This window comes from Anastrepha ludens, chromosome 2, assembly GCF_028408465.1.
Source record: "Anastrepha ludens isolate Willacy chromosome 2, idAnaLude1.1, whole genome shotgun sequence".
In the NCBI taxonomy this organism is placed as follows: Eukaryota; Metazoa; Arthropoda; class Insecta; order Diptera; family Tephritidae; genus Anastrepha; species Anastrepha ludens.
In genome coordinates, this window is record NC_071498.1 from 39,607,307 (window position 1) to 39,629,333 (window position 22,027).

Genomic DNA, 22,027 nt, shown 5'->3' on the forward strand with positions numbered 1-22,027 from the left:
AAATAACCTTTTAATGGTATCAATTGGTATGACTTTTTTTTATTTTGTGGTGCATTGTCATTCTGTGATTGCATATTCAGTTATTCTTGTAGTTTCTAAAGGTTAAAATTCCGAGTCCTATTTATCATATTTTACTTTTCTTTTGATTACTTTTTAGTTGTTCATATTCCAAAAGGATTTTTGCAAAAACTAACGACTTTAAATATTGACAAACACTTAATTTCGCATCATATTGAATATTTACAAAATCATTGAGTAAAAAAAAAAAAATATTTATGCGTTTAACTACAATTTTTTCTATTAGAATTTCAACATAACATATCTAGGTATTTGCAGTTGGCAAATTAAGTACAATAATTATTGCAATTCACAAAGGTTTTAAACTATCTGCAGCAAAATTAACAGCTGGTAAATTCAAAACTTTTTTTTTATAATATTATAGTATTTATATGTATTCTGTATAATTTTAATATCCTTCAGAGAGAGCATGCTTTTCGACTTGAGTGCAGTATTATTTTTCTAAGCTTGGTTATTTAAATTTTAATTTCGCTTTTGCTTATTTTTTGTATTTGATTGAAAAATCACGCTATACACTTGTTCATCATAATATTTGTTTTTGTCTACGCATTTTTGTTACATTTATATACCTATAATATTTCGCTTCGTAAAGTATTTTAGATGTTGTAACATAATTTTGGGCGCGTGCAATATCCGACTATAATAAACGAAGTACAACAGTCAGGTGGCAAATACATACATACATATATACATGCATGATAACAATAATAAGCGTGTGAGTTTTAAGGAAAAATCGTTCAAACATTTAGTAAAGTAGTTGCGACCTAAGCTATAATTTTATTTGTTCAACAGTTTCGTTAAAAAAGCATTCCCTTTGCGACAATTGAGCTATTATCCATCCACTGTGCTTGTAGCTTTTAGTAGTATAGACTCTTCGGTCGATTAGCAAAAAATAAGCGCTAGATGCCTTTTAGGCGCGTGTATCAGTCATCGGCGTGATAGGAGACGTAAACAGCATCACCACCGATGCTGATCAAACATTGACCCTGAAAAATGTGGAAAAGATAAAATTAAAAAAATATAAAATCTTAAATTAAGTAAGTAAAATTAATAATATATTTACTTGATTTTTATGCTGATTATCGACCAAAATCAGTTCACTCATATAGAATGAAACCATAGCATTGCCGCCAAGAGCCGATATATGAGCACGAACCACAGCCAGCAACTGAAAAACAACAAAGAAAAAAAATATATTTATACAAATAGGAGAATAATATTTTTACGCAAATAATTTATAAAAAATGGCATAGCTCGACAAATATAGTCTTGAGAGATCTAGTCTGTGGTTATCGTCTAATAGGCGTTATTAGTGTTTTTAGATATACAGTCGAACTTCTCTACAGTGAACTTCCATATAATGAAGCTCTCCTTATAATGAACTGGTTTCGAAGACACTGCTTTTTCGTTCTACTTTCGGTGTATTTTTGTCTCCTTATAATGAATTTCTATATAGTGAAGTTTTCTATATAATGAACAAATTTTACAGCTGGAAATTCAAGCGTCCTAAGTTTTTGTCTCCATATAGTGAATTTTTTCAAAAGTTTTCTGTTGCAAAAAATTACAGTTAGATGTGGAAATTAAAACAGAAAGAGCTGAGCTATTACAGTTTTATTCAGTGATTGAAGTTAAAATGATGCATCGAAGCAGCATTTCGCTTGAAAAAAAGTTATTAATGATTAACAAAGTTAATGAAGGAAAGAAAAAAAAAAAGATATTGCCAATGAATTCGGAGTTCTTCCCAGCACTTTATCAAATATTTTAAAAAATAAGGAAGTGATTTTAAAAAATGCGGAGGATTTGGCAGTAAATACCAAACGCAAAAGACTTCGACCTTGTCATTTTGAGGATATTGACGAAGCAATGCTGAAATGGTTACTCATTGCACGTGGTAAGAATCTCCCTTTATCTGGACCATTATTGAAGCAAAAGGCCAAAGATTTTGCGGAAGCACTAGGACACCACGAATTTGAGGCAAGTACAGGTTGGTTAGACAAGTTCAAAAGTCGGCATGGCGTTATTCAAAAGACATTATGTGGGGAAAGTGCTGACACCAACATAGAAAACCGTGATGAATGGGTGACGAACGTCTTACCGAAATTAATTGAAAATTACAACATTAACGACATTTTTAATGCCGACGAGACTGCTTTGTTTTTCAAATGCTTGCCAACTAAAACACTGGCATTCAAAAATGAAAAATGCTTTGGTGGGAAGCAATATGACTGGATCAGAAAAGCTAAAATTGCTGGTAATCGGAAAGGCCAAAAATCCGAGGTACTTCAAGGGAATAAAATCTTTAGGTGTCGATTATGAGTTTAACAAAAAAGCATGGATGACCAGTGAGATTTTTACGAAATGGATTGTAAAACTCGACAAAAAATTTTGTGATCAAAACAGAAAGGTGTTGTTTTTTGTTGATAACTGCACTGCCCACCCTAAAGATGTAAGAGACAAGTTGAGAAACATTCATCTCGCTTATTTTCCTCCCAACATGACTTCGTTACTGCAACCAATGGACCAAGGCATTATCTACAACATGAAACAACATTACAGAAAACGAATTTTAACGAATATATTGACTCAAGTGGATGAGGGAAATTCTGTTATGGCCATAGACTTGCTGCAAGCAGTTCGAAATCTTAGCAATATATGGAATGTCTATGTTAAACCAGAAACAGTTGCCAACTGTTTTAAAAAGGCTGGATTTTCAAAAGATGTTATGCAGATTCCATTTGAGCATTGGGATGAAGAGGACCTTCTTTTAATATCGGATTAGGCCGCTTTACAGTCTTCATTTAAAAAAGTAGCAAATATCGAAGCATCGTTTGATGACTACGTAAATGTTGATAATGGTGTGCAGACTTGGGACAAACCATCCGAAGAAGATATTCTCAACAACATTTTTGAAAGTCGCGGAGTTCCAGCTGAACCTGGTAAGCATTTATCTTTTTATAGTCAAACAAAAATTTAATATGTAAATATTATTTCAGATAACGATGAACACGATTTGACCGTTGAAGAATTGGCAGAAACTGAGGAGGCATTACCTACGTTGATACAAGCTGCTTCATCCATTAGCGTAATTAGAGCCTTTGTGGAAATGAGGAGTGACGTGCCGATTAATGTTTTCAACTCTCTACATGATTTGGAAGCTTTTATTGAAAATGAAAAATGGAAGACTGTAATTCAAACCAAACTCACTGATTATTTTAAATAAAATTACATAAAAAATCAATGTTTCTTTATAATGAAGTTTCTATATAGTGAAGTGATTTTCAGGTCCCGTGCGAATTCACTATATGGAAGTTCGACTGTATTATATAAGTATTTGTATATTCATAAACATGTATATATTATATATTTACAGAATACAACACACAATTTTTTGTTGTTGTTGTTGTAGCAGTAATACACTTTTGCGTGACGGTTGCTGAAGTGACAACACCTGATCGGATATACACCCCCGAAATTATTATAAAGGCACGAGCACATACAGACAAGTTCTGACTTGTTACTTATTTATTTTTTAATTTAAATAATTGTTTTATAAAAATGTAGTTAATTCTATAATAAATAACAAAAAAATCCAAGTTTAGAACTTTGTACAAGATTTATAAAAATAAAAAAAAACATTGGGTACGCAGTTGTATAGTCCATTAAATTTTAGTACCTATAACAAAATACAAGTTTGAAGTCGCCCAACATTTTCGTTGATTTTTCCCTCTGAAGATGTTGCTCATTTTCTCCATATAACGAATGCACGCCATTTTTTTATAGCATTTGAAACTTGAATTATTATGGTCTTTATTAAATAATGAACTAAATTTTGAAAAGAAAATTATCGAAATTAAAAAATAAATAAGGAAAGAGTCAAAACTTGTAGCAGCATAAACATTCCCCATACTTACATACGGGGAATGCTGCTGGAGTGGCAGTCCTTGGCCGGATATAAATCCGTGTCGTTTCGGTAGCATAGAACCGACTGTCGTAAAAACTTGTCAATATGTGGTGCCTTTATAACAATTTCGGAGAGTGTATGAGTCAGAGTGAGTGTGACTGTGAAAGAAACTTGAATTCGAGAGTATGATTTGGAATTGACACAAGAATCTATGCAATGAATTGATGGTTAAACGTGATAAGTTGAGTTAGAGAAGTTAGACAAGGCGACCATTAATAGGCATTTTGAAGGTGTAGACGAAAAATATTTCTTAAACGGGTTAGAAGTTATGAAAAATGTATTGCACTTGACCGTGAACCAGTAAGAAGTCGTGATTTTCCTTGCTTTCACTTTATTATAGTAAAATCGAATGGGCTATAAAACACATACGCTTTCTACATATTCTGATAAAAAAGCTGAAAATTCTATTTTTTTTAGAAATTTGATCAATTTTTATGAATGTTGTAGGTTAGGTTATGTTGACCTGGCTAGTTGAAAGCCATCACATAGACCTTTTGGTCCTTAGTGGTACCAGATGGAGCTTGACAATAACGTTTCCTTGTAGTAGGCTTCTTGTAATAAGCCTGCGTCTTTTGCAAAACTAAGTAAGCTATGAAGCTCTAACCCTGAGAGACATTCTAACCTCTCATATTGTAGAGCTCCTAAACATTTCATTCGGGTTCTAGCTAATGCAGGGCAAGAACATAGAAGGTGAATGTTGTGAATAGTTTAGAACTTTGATTTACAAGTTTTTTGTGTTTACTTATATATGTAAAAAATAAGCGAAAAAATTGAGTATGAAAAATATGGCAAATACCTAAAGTGACTTAAGGAAGCGAGCACAAGTGTATTTAAATTGTTTTTGTTTTTAAGTTTAATCTTAAGTTTTTTAGATTCAGAACATTTCTGACACCCCTCATATATACAAAATAGACATTGACTTAAAAAACATAATTCCTGTAAGTCAGAGCCTATGGTATGGTACTAATTATGCCTTGCTGTCATGCATTGTTAAGCTACAATAACATCCCATACTCGGAATGAACATTCACATTAAAGCAGCAGTAGATTTCACAAGAATCTCACCTCAGTTATAAACGAGTGCACAAAACCGCTAATGCCACCAGTCTCGCGTATTGAGGTCGTTTCACGTATAAAAAAGAAATTCAAATTGCCCAGATATTTGTCAATGCGACCACCTGGTATGAAACTGAGCGGTGTTATATCAACGCCGTAACGATCGCGTAACGGGAACTGCAAAGGTTAATAAAACGGCTAATAGAATATTGCATTACTAGGTAAAAAAAGTGCATATCTAAATATATAATATATTTATATGTATGTATGTATTAGTATGCATATCATAAATATTACTTTTTATTACTCTTTACTCACATAATAATTGCGGTTTATTGCACTTCCTTTCTTGCTCTGCTGTCGTGATGGTGATGTTTTCGACAATTTGAAGCTATTTAAGCCATAGGGTGGTAAATTTGACGTGGGTGTTGGCGTTTCAACCATTTGGTCTTCGTCGAGTGGAAAAATGTAGTCCTCTTCTTGTAGCGTACGTTTATTGCCTACAGACACACCATTAGTATCGGGTACATCGGCAGTTGTCCCGTTCGTTATGCCGGTAGCTGCTGCCTTACGACGATATTTGAATTTATTTGCATCGCCCAGACCGAGCGCCATGCCAGTGACTAGCAGCTGAATTTGATCCTGATTTATTACATTATTATAATTAGAAATGCAGAGAAAAGAAGATGAGAGAAAGTAACACTCAAGCACTTACACTTTCTGGCAGATCGAGTCGGAATCTCAGATCGCATATCGCACAGGGTATCATTGTACGTAATTTAAAGTAAATCGTCTGCAAAAGTCTGTAAACATACAAAATTGGGCAATTTTAAATTAAAATGGCGAATAATCACACATCTATATATATAAAAATGAAATGATGTTCGTTTGTCCGCATTTTTTTGGGCCGATACGAGGCCAATTTTATTCGTTCTTTTTTCATATTATAGGGATCCACTAGGGGAAGGTTTTTAGCAAAAAAAATTTCTTTTAAATATTTTCTTCATATAAAAAAAGAAAAAATCAAAATATTGTCCAAAACAAAACTTGCTCGATTGTTAGATTAAAGTAAGTTTCGAATCGACATTCATTTTATGTGTACAACTTTTTTTGAATTTTTTGTATTTGTATTGTGATACAGAAATGTATTGTATACAGAAATTTCAAATGATTCGAATGAAAATTTTTTTTTTTTTTTTTTATTTCTTCCATAAAATATTACACCTGTCGTTAGACAATAAGTAATTTGATTTACAAAAAGATGGAATGAGAGTGATATTGAAGGGCCAATGCCCCCAAGCTCATTTAGAAGAAATATATACATATTATTTAAAAACAAGTGGTTAACAAACAATGATATATACGATTAGTTGACAATTGATTACAAGGATTTTGCAAGATCTGTTGGTGTTTGACGGTTAAGCCGACTTTGGGTAGATTTTTCTTTATTTGGTAGTCTTCTCATCATAGGATTTGTATGCGTTAATAGTCTATTTATGTGTCTTCTGCTAGCGCTTTGTATTGTTTCATCAATAGTATCGATGTCAAGGTCGCGATGAATATCTGCGTTAGGTATGTACCAAGGTGCATTAGTTAAGGTCCTAAGTATTTATGAAAATAATGTTTCAATTCAATTGAGCAATGCTTTCTTTGACCAATTCTATATGGAAATGAATGCGTTTGCAAACGATGTTTTCGGCTATGAACAAATGTTGGAATCGAATGAAAAAGGAAAGAAACGCGAAATGATAAAAAAAATTCTTGGAAAATTTAAAATGAATGGTGCTTCATTGGAAAAATTCAAAGGTAATAAGAACAAACACAAGATAAAGTTAGAATTCGAATTTTTAGATTTATTTTGTTTATTTCTCATTTTTTTCAGAAGTACACCACACAACAACTCATTCCAACTCTGATTTTGAAATCCTGTTGGAATTGGTGATCGATAATTTTGTCACTATAATGGTCAATGGAAATTTGCGTGTATCAGACCCTGCATATTATTTACCATATCAACTTTTTATGGAACATATGGACCAAATGAACACAAAAAAATAATTTAGTTTTGTTTTGATTTTTTGCAACATTTTGGTTTTCAGTTAATACAATAAAAACAATACTGTTTTTTCGTGAACACAAAATTCTAAATTTATTACGTTGTTTGTTTAGAATTTTTTTAGAAAAAAAGTAAATTTTTTGGTTTTGAGGAAATTTGTTTATTGTTGCTATTTGTGAAAGCGTAGATATTTTTAAGTATTTGACTATAATCCTAAAAGTTAATGGAATACCACTATGACACATAGAAAACATTTTTTCAAAGGGGTGTTTTTCGAAAATTATAAAAAAAATTGTTTTAAAAAATTTTGAAGAAATAAAGTAAAATAAAAAAATTTCGAAAGCATGAAATTTTTTCAAAACCAAATTTTCCTCAAAAAGATAAAAGAAATTTCTTCGAAGAGGTGTTTTTCTAAAATTACAAAAAAAAAAATTTCAAAAATTTTAAACAAATAAAATAAAATAAAACTTTTTCAAGGGTATAACATTTTTTCAAAACAAAATTTTCTGAAAACCAAACAAAATTAAAAAAAAAGGTGTTTTCAAAGCATTTCATATTCCACTATTAATAGAGAATACATTTTTTCGAGGGGGTGTTTTTCAAAGCGGAAAAAAATCTTTTTTAGCAAATCAATTTAAACTTTTACAAAAGTATGAAATTTTTTCAAGAACAAAATTTTCTCAAAAACGTTAAATTAAAAAAAATAGTTTTTTCAAAATATTTAATTTTCAGCAATTAACTGAGAAGAAATTTGTTAGAGCGAAGTGTTTTTCAAAACTTCAAAAAACACTTTTTAACCAAAAAAAATAAACCTTTTTTCAAAAACAACAGGAATGATAACATTGCCTAACAATTTCTGCACTTTTGCACAGTCTAAAGAGGCATTGATACAGAGTGTATTTCCAAACATAGTTCAACATTACAAAAACCAAGATTGACTCAGCGAAAGAGCAATTTTAGCTGGGAAAAATAAGGACGTCAATGATATAAATTCAGCTATTTTAGATCAAATACCTGGTGACATAGTTGCGTATAAGTCAATGGACACTATTACTGATCAAGATGAGGTCGTAAATTATCCAACTGAATTCTTAAACTCACTCGATTTGCCAGGCTTACCACCTCATAATTTACGATTAAAAATTGGAGCACCGATTATTATGCTGCGCAATAGTAATGTGCCCCGACTTTGCAACGGTACCAGACTCGCTGTGAAGAAGCTAATGGGTAACGTTATCGAAGCAACAATTTTGAAAGGAAAGTACAAAGGAGAAGACATTTTGATACCCTGAATTCCACTGATTCCGACGGATTTACCATTCGATTTCAAACGTTTGCAGTTCCCGATTCGCCTTGCCTTCGTTATGAGAATTAATAAGGCGCAAGGACAGTCTCCACAAATGTGCGGTATTAATTTAGAATACCCAATTTTTTCTCATGGACAATTGTATGTAGCTTGCTCGAGTTGGCAAACCATCGTCATTATTCACGCGAAAGATGAAAAAACCAAAAACGTTGTCTACCAAAAAGTGTTACAATAAAGTTCGAATGAAATTGTATCAAAGAATTTGCTTTTTTTCGTATTAATTTTATTCTCTTTCAGCAAATCATTGAATTTATCGTCTAGCGAAGCGGGCGAGGGTACGCTAGTATTTTCATAATTTTGATTCACAAAAAATTTCAAATTTTGTAAGTTTAGAGTTAAATATACAAAAAAATGGCGCAGCGCAAAAAAATTAAGTGGCATTACTTAATTTTTCGAGTTTAGAGTTTATCGTAATATATTAAAATGGCGAATAAGGGCACTTTACAGTTTTGAACTTTTTGCAGGTCAGAATTTATTGACGAAGAAGCAAAAATTTATTCTACTCTTTTCAGAATTTTTTGATGTTCCAGTTAGATGAACAAAAATGTCAAAGCTGAAAAAACACAGTTTATAAATTTTTTTTAGTTTAGGATTTAACTTTATATTTAACATAATAAAATAAACTATGAAATATAGTGTATTGGATTCAATGGAGTTTTATGTGTCTGAAGACGCAAAAAGACAGTTTGATTTTAGATATTTTTTTTTAGGTTAAAGTTTAATGTTATATTTAATATATAAAACGACTATCAAATTATAGTTTAATAGCAAGAAGTAAAAAAAATATTTTTTGTGGTTTGAGTTTTATGTATTATAATAAAATTGGCGAAAACGCAAAAAAAAAATATTTTATTTTAATTTTTTTAAGGTTTAAGGTTAAGGTTATTTTTCTAAATTGGAAGAGACGAAAATAGGCAGTTCGCATGTCTAATTTTTTTTTGGAAATTTAAGTTTAATATCCGAAATTGGCGAAGAAGCAAAAATACCCTACATTTTAAAAATTTCTCGATGTTGGAATTTATGTACAAAAAAATAGTACGAATGCCAAAAAGTAGTTTACATTCTAAAAATGTTTGAGGTTAGAGTTTTATGTACATACGATACTACTAAAACAATATACTACATTTTAAAGTTTTTTTTGTTTTGGTTTGAGGTTAGAATTTAATATGCACAAATTACGAATAATACCTAGTTTCTTGCAGAGAGGCTAATAAATGAGTACGTATACTTAAGGGGTTATACGCAGTTATGAAGCAAATAAAAGACGGGTTGTCAAGGATTTATCCTGAAGAAACTTCAGAATATTTTAATTTGAAAATTTTTGGCGGTTATAAAAGCATCCTTCAAGAACGTAACAAAATTTTTTATTTATGAAAATGTTGATTATAGAGCGCGCTGCAGGCGATTTCTGGAACCTCCTTTAAAAAAAGACGATTTACGGTGTACATCGTAACTCAGGATTGGATTATCTGAAATCAAAAAACCAAACAAATTTTGTTAATATATTAGATTATCTAGTAATTAATCGTTCGGCTAATCAAAATAGTGAATTTTCACAAAATGGCAGCTTTTAAAAGAAATGATTTCGATTTTTACGTTAAAATTTGGCCGTAAATTGATTATAAAATGGAAAATAAGTATCAGATTTACAAAAGGAACGATTAATTACTAGAAAATGTATCTTTAAAGATTGAGTTAAAACGGTTGACCGATCAAACAAGCCGTTTTCGAGATATCGTGTACACCGACTTGAAAAATGCCGTTTTGAAAAAAACACGTTTAAAGTTTCAATACCGGTTGAACGTGCCTTAAAACGTGCCGAGGCATCTCTACATATTTAGGTATAACTCCGAAAGTATTGCTTAGATCTACTTCAAATTTCGTGCGTATACTTTTGAATATATGTACATTACAAAAATGCAATAAAAAATCGATTTTTTTGAAAGTCATAACTGCGTATAACCCCTTAAACAGGCGGCAGCCGTAGCCGAATGTGTTGGTACGCGCGGAAGTGCGTAGGTTCAAATCGCCGTACATAAAACACCAAAATGATAGACACAGTTTTTTGGCAATGGCAATGGCAAGCCTCTAAGAGTATTCCTGCCATGAAAAAGCTCCTCATAAAAAACACTTTGCTGTTCGGAATCGGCTTAAAGCTGGAATTAGTGGTGTCGTAGCCATAACGCCATAGCCTTAACCATAAACAGCTGATATTGAAGTGTAATTAATGACAACATTTACATTTTGTGATAAAAACACGGATAATTTGCCACTAAGTCAATTAATTGCTCATCGTTCATTTCTAATATTTAAATTTTTATCGCAAATGTTAAAGCAAATGTAAAGTATTTCACAGCTGCCTACGGCTTGGGAGAAAAATCAAAATTCAATAGATACATACGGCTACGGTTATGGTTACGACGTTATGGTGGGGCACCATATGTTTGATCAGAAGAGCTGATTGCTATGGTTACGGTCATGGCTAAGGTACGGCACCATTAATCGCAGCTGAAAACTGTAGGTCTCTCAATTTTTGGAACAACATCAAGACGCACACCACAAATAGGAGAAGGAGCTCGGCCAAACACCCAAAAAGGATCTAAGCGCCAATTACATATATATAAATATAACTATACTATAAAGGTGAATGTCTGTACGTTGTCCGCGCATCACTACGAAACGACAACCCCAAATGACGTAAACATTTTTATACATTCATATTTTCACCCAATGAAGGTTATAAGCATGTTTTTATGATGAAACTCCCTTCCCACAGCCCCCAGGCCGCGCCACCACTCTCAATCGTCACTAATAATCGAATATTTGCTTAAATTTAATTTAAAAAATCTTAGTTTTTCCAATTTCCCACTATTTATAGCACACTCTAGACTTCATAATCCGCATAAGCTGTTCAACTATGACCCAAATGCAAAGTTCAAAAACGGTTTGAGATAGAAAAATAATAAAAATAATTTTGCTTGATATTTTTCTGATTGGTTGTTTTGATTTTATTCAACGAGGCATAGAAACGGATGCCGGGTATTGTAATACAATATTAAGGTTATTAATAAAAAAATATTTTCTATGAAATTATTGTTTGTAATTCTTTTATATACATATCCTAAATCCCTCAAATCTACTCCTACGCGAGCGGGGCCGCTGATTAAAGCTAAAAATATATAAAAATATAAAAAAAAATATCTATTCAAAACATTTCGCCAAATAACTGAGAATGCTTGTCCGTGGTTAATAGACTCATAAACTGGAGAATGTGCGCTCGATCCTTATTTTGTAAATGGAACATAAGCAAATAAATTAAAGTTGTTTTTAGCAACGGCTGCCTCGAGGCATGCTAAGATAATGCAACCTGATAAAAAAAGTTTCTCATTAAATTTGACTGATCATTTTGGGGCTGAAAGGCTTGGTGAAAACTATAAAAATGTTTGATACACACTCCACAACATTCGCTCACTTCCTTCAAACACTCATGACAGTGTAATTGAATTTTCAAGATTTGCAGATGCCTGTATATACTTCCAATGTTTCACAAATATTATAACCGTACTCACCGCTGAAAGTGTTTGGGAAATCCGCTAATATTTTGGCTGACATCTAATTTGGCGCGCCATACTTGTGTAAACATTTGCAGATTCTTGACGGCCTCCATATCTAACATACCGGGCACACTTTGCGTGTTAACCACGTGGAAACCCTCCGGTGGATAAGTTTCCATGAGCAATGAAATAATTTCTAAATCCTCAATATCATCTACTTCTAGAACACAGGTATCTTTATTGCCACAATTCAAATCGATCTCAATCACTTCATCATCCGATTCATCAGTATCCGATTGTTTATCCAATGTCGCTCCACCGCTACTTATCAAATCCGGATCAATACATTTGAGCTGATAAATTTCCTGATTGCGTTCGAATGTCTCTTGCAATTTCTTTTGCAATTCATTCAATTTCTGTTTATCCGTCCACGTATTGCCAGCCACAATTTTTGGCACCTGAGGCACTGGCAGAGCGGTGAGGAAGAGTGCTGTGCCCGTCGCTATTAGTGCAATCATTCGTTCACCTATAGCTACTTGCGCTCTCAAACCAAAAATGGCATTCATACCCTTCGCTTTTAGCTTGTTGATAAGCACACGATGTAATTCGTACTCCAAAAAGGGCAGACCATCCGATATCTCTTTGGCATTAAGTTCTGAGCGTAGGTCTTTTTTGGCACGTACCACTTGCGCCTGCATGAAACAACCCCGACCTGTGACATGCAAATGTTCTGGCACCTCAAGTGTCGCCAACAACACATCTGGTACGCGTCCTTTGCGACATATAGCGCATTTCTTCATCTTCACATTAAACGGCACCGACGCAAGATTATACGGCACATGACATACGCTGCATGCCGAATTTTTCACAAGATTCATGCTGGGCGGCAGCATATTTTTTTTGCCTACCGAACTGTGTGTGGCAGCGCCCAATGATGAAGACATCGTCGAGTCCTTCGCTGCGATGGATACGGCCGCATCGTTGGCCATGCCGTTTCGCAGGTCTTTGAGTGTTTCACGTTCCTCCAGTGAGGCAGACATCACAACGCCAGTGTTACTCAGACCAATGCCAATGCCGACTGGCTTTACTACTGTGGGGAGTATATCAGTTTGGGATACGGAGCGGTTATAGGCCATATTAATGACGGCCGCTGTTCCTGTCGCAGAGAGAACACAAACGTCGTCACTGAAAGTGTGGAAAAAGGAAAAGGGGATTTTTTATTAATTATAAATAAATGTACGTACGATAAGGATGAAGGAAGTTGTATTAAAAAATTAAATATATTACTTCAAAAGAGGTTAAAATATTTTCAGTTGTTGGAATCGGTACACAGCGGTAATTTTCAAAACTAACTGATAAAGAAAAAATGTATAGAATTGGTTTAAGGGATAATCTTAGAGATAGAAACACTTATATACATTTATATATATATATATATGTATATAATATATACAGTGAAACCTCCCCTTGCGGACACCTCCAATAAGCGGACACTCCCCATAACCGGACAAAAACTGAGGAACCAAGCTTTATGTTGTGTTTTTAGAACGAATTCCACTCTAATAACCGGACGCGGACACTTTTTCTCATTTTTTTTGTTCTAATCACCTCTCGAAAGTGGACGCGGACCTCTCGGTAACGGACAAGCAAAATATATCATTGAACAAATGTGTAAAGAAAACAATAAAAACCTCCCATAAGCGGACGCGATACTCTAATCCACGGACAACAAAGATAGTAGATAGACAATAGTTGAAATAAAAGATATTAAAAGAATATGGATGGGCGGTTATAACGTCAACAAAAAGAAAAAGTTCTTAAACGCCGATGGCTCAAAAATTGACCATTTGAGTTTCGAATGGTTCGTTAAGGCCAGAAGCCAAAATATACCAATATCGGGTATTATTATAAAGGAAAAAGCAAAAGAAATCGCTGGCCGATTAGGTATTCAAAATTCTTCTGCGTCAAATGGATGGTTGGAGAAATGGCGTAGGCGTCATAATGTGACTTTCAAAAGAATATGTGGGGAATCTTCCGAGGTTAATTTCGAGGATTATGTGCCAAATCGTGAAATTATGTGTGAGTGGCTAGAAATGCTTGATAAAAAAAATGGGCTGCCAGAAGAGAAAAATTTTATTATTTTTGGACAATGCTACAACTCACCCTCGCGATATTAAACTAGATAACATAAAGTTGATCTTTTTACCTGTTAATACAACATACGTTTGTCAGCCCCTCGATCAGGGTATAATACAAAATTTTAAGTGTCATTACAGATGCCATATAATCAAACAAATTAGGAGACATTCCAATGGACAGACTTTCAAAAACTTTTGACATTTTGGAGGCTGCTTTTTTATTAAATCTTCATGGGACAACGTAACGGCAGAAACAATTAAGAATTGTTTTTCGAAAGCCGGGTTTCAAAAAGCTCCGCTTGAATGTTCTGACTTCGAGGCAGAGGATGATATTCCCATATCGACACTAGCGGCTTTGATAAAGATTTTAAATGAAAATCACCAAGGTCAGTATACAGAAGAGTTTTTGTTAATCGACGAAGTTATTAATACAGAAGACAATAATATTGACGTTGTCATTGACGAAATTAATACTGAGGAATTATCTGACGGAGAAAGCGAAGACTCAAATCATGTATGTGTCCAGGATGAATGTCAGATCAAGTCATATCCTGAAGCATTATAACAACTGCGTCGCATTAAACAATTTCTAAGAGACGATATTACTGGATTCCAATACGCAAAGACTTTAGAATGTCATCTTGAAAACCTTTTTCTGAAACATAAACAGGAAAATCTACGACAGACTACGGTATATGAATTTTTGAAGCCTAAAATATAAATTATTATTTATTATTTAATATATGGAAAATAACAATAAATTATTATTTTACAATAAAAAAGGAGCACTAGCTGCCAGGGCTAAAATATAAATATTTTCAATCAAATATGTATATTCAAATGTGTAAATATACTCATTGTTCCCAATATAAAAATGTACATACATACATACATGTATATTTTTCAATAAATATGAAAAAAACTGAACGTACCATAAAAGAACATAAAAAAATTATTTAAAGAGGTGGGATAGTAATTTTAACCTAGATTTTTTTTTCAACCCCCATAAGCGGACACTCCCCATAAGCGGACGAAAATTGTGGAACCGTGAGTGTCCGCTTGTGGGAGGTTTCACTGTATATATATCTTTACCTACTCCCTGGTAGCTTCTTTTTTTGTTTTAACGAAGTTCATTAAGTCAAATAACCCATTTTGGTTGCTGGTCTTTTCTTTTTTTCGGGTCGAGCTCTAGTGTTATCAGTGCATAATTTCTATGTTTGCTTCAATTCAGGTTTACTCTATTAGGAAAATTTTGCAAAAACTGAACAACTGAAAAATTTAACAGCTAATTTGCTTAATAGAAAAATTAAAATTAGTTTAGCCATTAAGAATTTTGAAAGTATTAAAAGTATTAAGGGGTTAGGGGTAGTCAGAATTTTCAAAAAATCGATTTTTTTTTTTTTTGCATTTTCTTAAAGTATAATGTTTTAAAAATATTGTGTAAAAATTTGAAGTGAATCCGACAAATACTTTTCAAGTTATTCAACAATTAACAAAGGGCGCTCAGCCGCTCCGGAGCCGATAGCAAAACTTTAAATGCGTTTTTCTCAAAACTATGTTTTTCAAACTGGTGAACACTGTAACTTAAAAACCGCTACGTAGATTTCAATAAAATTTATACAGCTTTTGAAAAACATAAAAAACTTGTGCCTGATCGAAGGATTTTTTTTTTTTTTTCAAAAATTTCGATTTTTTTTTAACAATTAACTGTTGGTTTTTTCCCGAAAATCTGAAAAATATTTCCTGAGGCCGCCATTTTGTTCATTTTGAAAAAAAAAAAAATAAAAGCTTCGATCCGGCTCGAGATTATCTATCAATAAAAATAATTTTTCTCATCCGATTGGTTTTAGATGAATCTGCAAGGACTTGTGATGTTCACCGCAAGGGACTTCTGGAGAAACGGGCTTCACACAAACAGCGATAACTTTTGCAATTATTAATTTTTTTTTTTTGAAATTTTGGTGAAGTCAAGTTAAAACATGATATTTTTATGCTATGTTTTTTATTTTTGTTAAATAAATTAATTAAGTAGCAAAAAAAATTCGTGAAAATCATCATTTTTTCGGGCCTCTGACTACCCCTAACCCCTTAAAGTGTTTTCCGTTGCATTTGTAGTATGCATGCATTTTCTTAATGTTCTTCATTCAAAAATATTACTGCACTCCCCCGAATAGAATTCATTTTATTAGCAATGAAAAGAAAATAATTGAAATATTACTGTAATGAAATAATTTTATAAGCTAAAATTTATTTCTTTGGTGTCAAATTATCAGTATTTGTCGTTTGAATTTGGCAGCACGTTTTTCGAGTTCACATGGATTCAAGGTTAAACTACAGGTGCCATAACCATATACTGGTTGTTCAATCAATTTAGCGGTTCGATAAGAGAGGGCGTTGCTACTACCCTCAATTTTTGTTGTTACGTTGGTACACTCTTCATATTAACGTATATGAAGAAATTTGTATTTTTGGAAGGTTTAAAACCAAAGGAACGAAGCCTTATGAACGGATGTTGAAAGTGTATAAGAACTTTTCGCCATCCATTAGTACAGTAGAAAGATGGATTGCTGAATTTAAAAGTAGTCGTATAAGCCTTGAAGACGATCCCCGTTAAAGAAGTCCAAAAACAGCAACAACACCAGACCTCGTGGAAAACATACAATATATCGTATTGGAAAATCGTCGAGTGGCTGAAAGAGATTTAGTAGAAGCCCAGACATCTCAGCAATATCAATCAGCAACACTGTAAGCAATATTTTGACAGAAGTATTGGGCTTCTGAAAGCTGTGTGCACAATGAGTGTCGCATTCGCTAACAATGGAACAAAAGCACATTCGAATACGACTTTCTCAGCAAAATTTAGAGCTTTTTCGACGGGATAAAATGGATTTTGTGCATCGATTCATCATATGGATTAGACTTGGGACCATCACCTTGATCCTAAATGAAAACAAGAGACTAAAGACAGTTACAAACCTGGTTCTTCGGCTCTGAAACGAGTTCGTGTCCAGAAATAGTCCAAGAAGGTGTTAGCATCGCTTTTTTTTGGCATGCGAAAGGAATATTGTTTGTGGATTACTTGCAAACTGGTAAAACAATAAATTCTGAATATTATTGTAAATTTTAACACCAGTTAAAATTCGTGGAGAAAGACACAGTTTGCAAAAGAAAAAATTCTTTTTCATCTAGACAATGCAATCACAGAGCATTTTGACAAGGGCTGAAATCCATAAATTAAAGTTCGAATTGTTGGAGCATCCACTAGCCACCGTATTCACCATATTCGGCCCCTAGCGACTTCCATCTGTTTTATAACAACTGTGGAAGCCTATTTTGCAGCCCTTCCAGATTCTCTCTTCAGGGACGGAATTCATAAATTAGAATCTCGTTGGAACAAGTGTGTTGATTTTCAGGGAGACTTTACTGAATAATAATGTGTATTTCAAACCATAAAATTGTGTTTTCCTTATCGAACCGCACAACTTGTTAAACAACCAGTAAATCAGCTGTTCCAACCAATGTTAGGGGGAAACATTGCAATTGATTAGTGGTTCCATGACATAATATCATAACCTTAACCGTAACCATAGATATCAATTGAATTTTGGTTTTCCCCGTAACCACAAACAGCTGATTGCTAATTTGCTGCATTGTGGTTGATAATGCATTAATCTTAAGCATTGCGCACTGCTGTTATCTTTTCTTTGCTTTCCGCATTTTCGAAATGAACAAATAAATGACAATGTCCGTAAATATAAGCTATTTATGGCTATGGCAGCAATAACAGATGGCAGCAAATATCATTATGGCTCAGACCACAGCTAAGGTTATGGCGTTATGCTATGGCGCCTCGTGTTTAACCTATAAGGTAGTGATAGTAAAATGTTTGCAGTAGTAACGAAGGGTTGTATTCGCAACTTTTCTACGATGGACTGGATATTCATAGCCTAGGTGTCTTTAATGCTCAGCAAAGCTTATTTAATATCATAGCTTGGTACATTAAAATACTTTCAATTACTAAAAAAAGCATAAGAAATGTATATCTGGGGATGAACACCGGCTAATATTGGCATTACACCCTAGTACACAACTATCACATCGAGTACAAAAATTGGTTAAGATCGTTAAGTGTATTAGGTTGAGTGCCATTGGATTCGGGTTCGATCAGTATCCGTTAAACATCTCTAATATACTTTCTGCTCAAATATGAACGAGACGTTATCAATAAAACGGTCCGCGGATGACATATGGCAAAAATAAATTTTTTGTTTTTTGGTAGGACTGTTATAAGCTTACATGGCAAATTTCAGCGTGATATGTCACATAGTTTGTTTTCTGTGCTACTGTAAACAAGTCAAGCTCGAGTGTGTTCTTCGAATTTAACGATGGAAATTCAAGTTGAACAAAGAATTTGTTTGAAATTTTGTTATTCCAACAAAATTTCGGCTTCAGACGCCTTAAACATGTTGCAGACAACCTATGGGGCTCTGCTCTATCGCGTGCACGTGTTTTGCAGTGGTACAAATCGTTCAAAGAGGGCCGTACATCGGTTGAAAACTTGCCTCATGAACGTCGTCCAGCAACATCAGTAAACGACGAAAACATCGGAAACGTAAAGGAAATTGTGCTTGAAAATCGCACAAATCGCAAAATCGGTTAACGCTGAATATTATTTAGACGTTTTAAAGCGTTTGCGCGAGAACATTCATCTTAAAAGGAAGGAATTGTGGGACAACAAGTCATGGTTCTTGCATCACGATAATGCACCAGCTCACACATCACGTCTTGTTCGCGATTATTTGAACAAAAATAATGTTAATATCGTTCCGCAAGCACCGTATTCGCCTGATATGGCTCCATGTGACTTTTTCCTGTTTCCCAAGCTCAAGTTGCCGCTCCGTGGAAAACATTTTGAGACAATTGAAGTCATAAAAGAGAATTCGAAGCTTGACTTGTTTACAGTAGCACAGAAAACAAACTATGTGACATATCACGCTGAAATTTGCCATGTAAGCTTATAACAGTCCTACCAAAAAACAAAAAATTTATTTTTGCCATATGTCATCCGCGGACCGTTTTATTGATAATGTCTCGTTCATATTTGAGCAGAAGGTATATACATATACATATGTATGTGTAGGTATAACTTTCTTTTCGTACAACATATGTACATAATATCATAAAATGGTAACAAATATTCAAAATTTTCACTCACGATATGGTCGTCGCTTCAGAGTAGCCCAACACGACATTACAGCCGAGTGCGCGCGCATGAGAACGTATTTCCATGCGCAATTCTGTCCACCACGAGTCACGTACTTCGGGTTCGTCGGGATTGGGTACACGCTCTAACAATTTCACCGAACGCGCTGCTACAGTGGCACCTAAATGCAATATGAAGCCAGGAGGATATTTTGTCATGGTTAAGAAAGGATACTCCAGCAGGCCTTCCATGCCATCAGTGTTGGCATTTTTTCCGCCCAACGATTGACTGAGCCGCATCATCGCTGTAGCGGCTACCAAACGTTCACTGGCCACACACAATGAGTTTCCTAATAGAATGGAATGGAAATATTTTAGTAAAAGAAATGCATAAAAAATAAAATTAAAATAATAATTATAACAAATAAATAAACAAAACTATTTAGTATTTACATTCGCCAACATATACCAGCAATTCTAAGTAGATATGTAATATATGTATGAATGTGTGTGTTGGTGTATTGTGTGGTAGCCAATGTGAACATTGATTAAATACAATTATTTGGAGCAGAAATGAGCTTACACCACTGACATACATATACAATTACATAGATACTGTTGAAGTGATGATTTAGATGATGGAGCAATGCAATGCAACGAATATGTATTTATGTATGTGGACATCAACTTCCAATTACTGCAATTCATGGAGAAGTGAGACAGGTAGCAAAATTTGAAAAAAAAACAACATTGGTATGTATCAGGTGTTCTTTAAGAGTTTGAGAGCTTAAAATGATAATACAAAAGAGAAATATTGTTGGAATGAGTTTTTTTATTATAATCTGGTAGATAATTTCATGGCATTTATTTTTGGAATAGGATATTCGGCACATGTATATCTGCCGCGGATACGAGCTGCATGGTCCATTTGATCAGTATTGTACTTTTGACTATTTTTTCCAATGAATTTGGTCGTATGGCGTTAATGGTGTTTTAAATACTGCTAACCACTTGACGCTCGGGCTTTTCCACAAAAATGTAACCAAAAACATCAGGTTTTTTTTATTTTGCATTTCTTTAAAGTTTGTATATATTTCTTTAGGTTTAAATTGTTTAAAAATATAAATAAAAAGTAACAAGTAGCGATTGGCAAGCACGGTTCGTTCATGTGGCGTATGTACAATAATACAAACATGTCGAAACCTGTGCACTGCACTCAGGTTGGTTCGTACTCGGTGGCGCATTCTAGTATGTTCACTGCACGCGAGCGCTGTTCGCTTGAGACCATTAGGTCCGAGCTTGATCAACTAATCCACTTCCGTCAGAAAATTCGGTCGGTTAAACACAATTGTGACGGGGACGGACCGGTTTTAAGTTGACATTTTGTACAAAAAGTCTGAATTTGGTATCCCCACAAAACTAATACGGCTTTGCAAGATGACGTTGCTCAACACCACCAGCGCCGTCAGAATTGAAAATGACCTCTCCGAGCCGTTTGATACCAAGCGAGGCTTCAGACAGGGTGACTCGCTGTCGTGTGACTTCTTTAACCTGATGTTGGAGAGCATCGTACGAGCCGCAGAACTTAATCGCTCAGGCACAATATTTTATAAAAGTTTACAATTGTTGGCGTATGCCGATGATATTGACATCATCGGCCTTAACAACCGCGCTGTTAGTTCTGCCTTCTCCAAACTGGATAAAGAGGCAAAGCGAATGGGTTTGGTGGTGAACGAGGACAAAACGAAGTACCTCCTGTCTTCAAACAAACAGTTGGCGCACTCGCGTATCGGCACTCATGGCACTGTTGACACTTATAATTTCGAGGTTGTAAAAGGCTTTGTTTATTTAGGAACCAGCATTAACACCGATAACAATGTCAGTTTTGAAATCCAACGTAGAATCTCTCTTGCCAACAAGTCCTAACGTATGGCGCAGAAGCTTGGACGATGACAACATCCGATGAAGCGACGCTTGGAGTGTTTGAGAGAAAGATTCTGCGTAAGATTTTTGGACCGTTGTATGTTGGCAACGGCGAATATCGCAGGCGATGGAACACTGAGCTGTATGAGCTTTACGACGACAAAGACATACAAACGCTCCGGCTATGAAAGTATTCGATGCGGTACCAGCTGGTGGTAGCAGAGGAAGAGGAAGGCCTCCTCTGCGTTGGAAAGATCAGGTGGAGAGGACTTGGCTTCACTTGGTGTGTCCAATTGCAGCCGGTTAGCACGAGAAAGAAACGACTGGCGTGCTTTGTTAAACTCGGCCAAAATCGCGTAAGCGGTTATCGCGCCAATTAAGATGAAGAAGAAATGTGTTGTAATTTTGACAGCAGATATCCGTCAACCCATTACCCGCAGTCCGCTGCAATTCTGTTCAAGCGGTAAGAGGTTAAGCACGTTGTATGTAAAGTTGCGCCGTCTTGTTGGAACCAAGTGTCGCCGATGTTTAGCTGATTAATTTTTGGAAACAAAAATTTAGTCAGCATGGCTCGATCGCTCTCGCCATCACAATGTAACCGCAGCTCCTTTCTCATTTCGAAAGAACTTCGCGAACAGATTTATTTCTTTTTTTGGTAAATTTCCATAATTAGAAAGCGTTGTTCTGGCGTTA

The 22,027-nt window shown here is 34.5% G+C and overlaps 1 protein-coding gene across 3 annotated transcripts in view; it reads right to left on the reverse strand.

Annotated features, from left to right (window-relative positions):
• Positions 1 to 689: 689 nt before the first annotated feature.
• The window catches only part of LOC128869237 (C2 domain-containing protein 5), a 39,467-nt gene continuing 18,129 nt past the window's right edge, over positions 690 to 22,027 (reverse strand). For all 3 annotated transcript variants that reach the window (XM_054111780.1, XM_054111785.1, XM_054111774.1), the window contains 7 exons: positions 19,425 to 19,761; positions 12,087 to 13,256; positions 5,811 to 5,898; positions 5,414 to 5,737; positions 5,105 to 5,272; positions 1,142 to 1,246; positions 690 to 1,064 (listed from right to left, as the gene is read on the reverse strand). In XM_054111780.1, coding sequence (XP_053967755.1) covers positions 1,002 to 1,064; positions 1,142 to 1,246; positions 5,105 to 5,272; positions 5,414 to 5,737; positions 5,811 to 5,898; positions 12,087 to 13,256; positions 19,425 to 19,761 — 2,255 coding nt within the window. In that variant the 3' untranslated portion in view covers positions 690 to 1,001. The remainder of the gene's footprint in view (positions 1,065 to 1,141; positions 1,247 to 5,104; positions 5,273 to 5,413; positions 5,738 to 5,810; positions 5,899 to 12,086; positions 13,257 to 19,424; positions 19,762 to 22,027) is intronic.